Genomic DNA, 3,215 nt, shown 5'->3' with positions numbered 1-3,215 from the left:
TGGATTGGCAGTGAGTAGCCATCAGTCACACTTCATGTACGAGGTAAACCAAATAAACCTATTATTTTTCATCCATGCTGGGGGCTGGGAATGTCTGCTATGTTTCCCATTATGACAAAATAATGGTAACTCTAAAAAATCTGATGTTCTTTTTCTTTGATATGTAGTATATTTTTTTAAAACAAAAATTAGTTCAGGAAAGAAAGGATATCAAAGAAATTTTCTTCTATTTGTTTAATTAGCTCATCCTCCTCATGTATAAAAAAAAGTGACTAGTGTAACAATATTTACATCATGGCTAAAATATCTGAACTTAGCAAGAACAGTGTTTTCCCCATCTAGGAAACGGAATGACATCTTTGATATTATCTACACCAAGTACGAACAGCAGGAGTCTTTCAAATCCAATGCCAAATCCACCTGAGGGAGCTCCACCCCCAAAAGTGCGCAGATCAAGATACCACTGAAGGTTGTCTATGAGCCCACGTGAATCAAGCTCTTTGCGAAGAATCTGAGGTCGGTCCTCTCTTAGGCCACCTCCTGCCACCTCACCTATGCCTGGCAAGAGCAAGTCCACTCCTAGAACCTTCAAGATACATCAGAATTTAAACTGCAAATACACACTATAATGAATTAATAATTGAGTATTGTGCTACCTATGATTGATACCTATGACATTCTTATAGCTGTTACTACATTCTCAATCCTGTTCTTCCTATACCCTATTAGGACCTTCAAAGATTGGCTTCAAGACAAGGATTGAAAAGAATTAGACACAGTATTAATGATCAAATTTAGTAACCTTATATATAGTAACAGATATTGGTTACCTTTTCACTTTGTTAATGGTCCCATCACATATCCTAAAATAATTTACTCAATCATACTTCAAAAGCTCTATTTTTCAATAATAAAAAAGAACACAAACTAATCTGAATAAACTAAAGCAAACAAATACTAACCACATCAGAATTATCATCTCTTTGTCGCATGTAGAAAGCCTTTGTTTTCTTGGGCCAGTCAGTCACAAACACAGTCTGTTGCTGCATGTTTAGTTAGAACAACTCATGTCTTTCCCAAGATCATCCCCTAAAGTTGGTTTTGTCTGGAAGTGTTGAGAATTTTCTTGCAAGAGAGTCATAGCTTCATCATAAGTCATATGGATAAAAGGCTGACTCAATGCTGTTTTCACTAATTCCTGTAAGGTAGAAGTGTATTTGGTGGTTGAAGGTAATAAACATCTATATCTCAACTTCTGCATCCATGTTCATGAAATCTAAAAATGTGAAAAAGTAAGCTTTCATAAAGTGCATTATAAGAGTTTTCTAATTTCCCCCCATATTAAACAGGTTCACTGAAGTCATGTGTAACACTTGTCCACTGGATCAAACTACAGTGAGAGTATCTGTTGCAATATAATGCAGAGAATAATAGCATATAATTATTTTGATTTCTTAATAATATGAAATATATATATATATATATATATATATATATATATATTATATATATATATATATAATTATATATATATATATATATATATATAATATATATATATAAATATTAATGTATATATAATATATATATAATGTATATATAATGTACATAATAATGTATATATAATGTATATATATATATATATATATATGGACTTGCAGTTACACTATTTACTTACATCTCCAACAAGGACTTTTTATTCAGTATTTCTACTATAGGTACCATCCAGAGAACTAGAATAGAGCTAAAACAATATAGAAGAAAAAAAGAAAACTATTACTGCACTGGTACCTTGTACTTACTTCCGTACATTCATTTTGTTTCCAGTGAGTAGACACATCCTCTCACTCTTATCTAGAACACACTGAAGGGAGGTTTTCAAGAGGTCCTCTATTCTATTCATGAGCTTTTGTAGACCTTCTGGCCCACTGAGAAAGGCTTCCTACTGCTTCAACCATCCAGAATTCGGCCAAATGTCGCCGTGTTTGGGAATTCTCAGCTCGGAAAGGCTGGATTGAAATGTACACTTTCGATAAACCACTAGAATTACAGAATAACATCGCCATTACCACAGTGGACAGAAAAAGAGAGAAAAATATTATTTCATGTATTCTTGTTATTCTAGCATGAGATACAAAAGTGAAGTATTCTAATAATGGGATCCTCTTCCTTATTATTTCATGAAGACATTTAGAGGATATACAGAATCAGCAAGGTAATTAACCTTGCCATGGCCTCTAGATGCAGCTGGCCTGATACTGTTAAATATGCTGGATGACCAAAATACTTTGTGAGAGTGAAGCCTGTGAACAACTTCTGCAAAGAGGGGCTAAGGGGAATGATTACATTAGAACCTTTAAAAAGACCAGTACTTCATTATAGTACATGTAGGCTACAACATTATAGTTTCACTTTTTTCAAAGTAGTAGAAGAGAAAATCCAAATTAATTGGTTAAATCTTACCTGAACCAGAAATACTTCTCCACCACCTTCACAGTCATTAGCTGTTAAAATTGGCGTGTCAATGTTGATAAAATGTTCCTTGTTGAAGTACTCCTGCACTGCCAACTTTGCCTTTTAGTTTTCATTTTTTCCCCCAAAAATGAACAGAAAAAGAAATACTATAAGGCATACATATTATTGAATACAGATTACTCATTATCATCTTAAAATATAAGACTGCATTATCACTGAATATCAGATGTGGAATCAAGTGAAGTCAAGTGATATTCTTATGGATTACAATTTGAAACAAAATCTAATGCCAGGTAGAACACAATTTTCAAATCTGCAATTTATTCTAATCATGAGATTACAGAAAATGTGTACCTCACATTTATATCCTGAACATAATTCAATATGAAAATCACTTAAGAACGGAGCATGCAGAAATAAGGCAAAATTTGCAAAATGATGAAATGGAGTTCATCTCCTGGGTTTCATAAGCTTTATGATATACAAAACTAAAGCTATCAATATATGTCTAAGAAAGTTATGCCAATCAAAATCATATTAAAGTTCTGACTTTAGTATTCTAGTAAAGAGTAATGGCTTGACAGTGACTGTCTGCATACCATTGAATAATTTTAAAAGAGTACTTTTCAATTGTGGGGAGTCTGATATGAAAAAAAATAATAAGAAAAATATACAAAAGGATCATCACCTTGCATAATGGAGTATAGCATAGTGTTTTAGCATATTCTAATATACATATG

General features: G+C 32.7%; 1 protein-coding gene across 1 annotated transcript; it reads right to left on the bottom strand.

Moving 5' to 3' along the window:
- Window positions 1-296: 296 nt before the first annotated feature.
- LOC119569956 (asparagine--tRNA ligase-like) lies at window positions 297-2,843 on the bottom strand (the record flags this gene model as incomplete). Its single annotated transcript, XM_037917897.1, has 8 exons — window positions 297-586; window positions 963-1,052; window positions 1,348-1,405; window positions 1,679-1,744; window positions 1,930-2,040; window positions 2,225-2,316; window positions 2,407-2,574; window positions 2,835-2,843. Coding segments are annotated over 8 exons (867 nt in total), but the record flags the coding sequence as incomplete, so codon positions are not given.
- Between the last annotated feature and the right edge of the window lie 372 nt (window positions 2,844-3,215).

Source organism: Penaeus monodon, unplaced genomic scaffold, assembly GCF_015228065.2.
Source record: "Penaeus monodon isolate SGIC_2016 unplaced genomic scaffold, NSTDA_Pmon_1 PmonScaffold_20196, whole genome shotgun sequence".
In the NCBI taxonomy this organism is placed as follows: Eukaryota; Metazoa; Arthropoda; class Malacostraca; order Decapoda; family Penaeidae; genus Penaeus; species Penaeus monodon.
The sequence above is the reverse complement of the archived record's forward strand: the minus strand, read 5'-3'. Positions and strand labels throughout refer to the sequence as shown.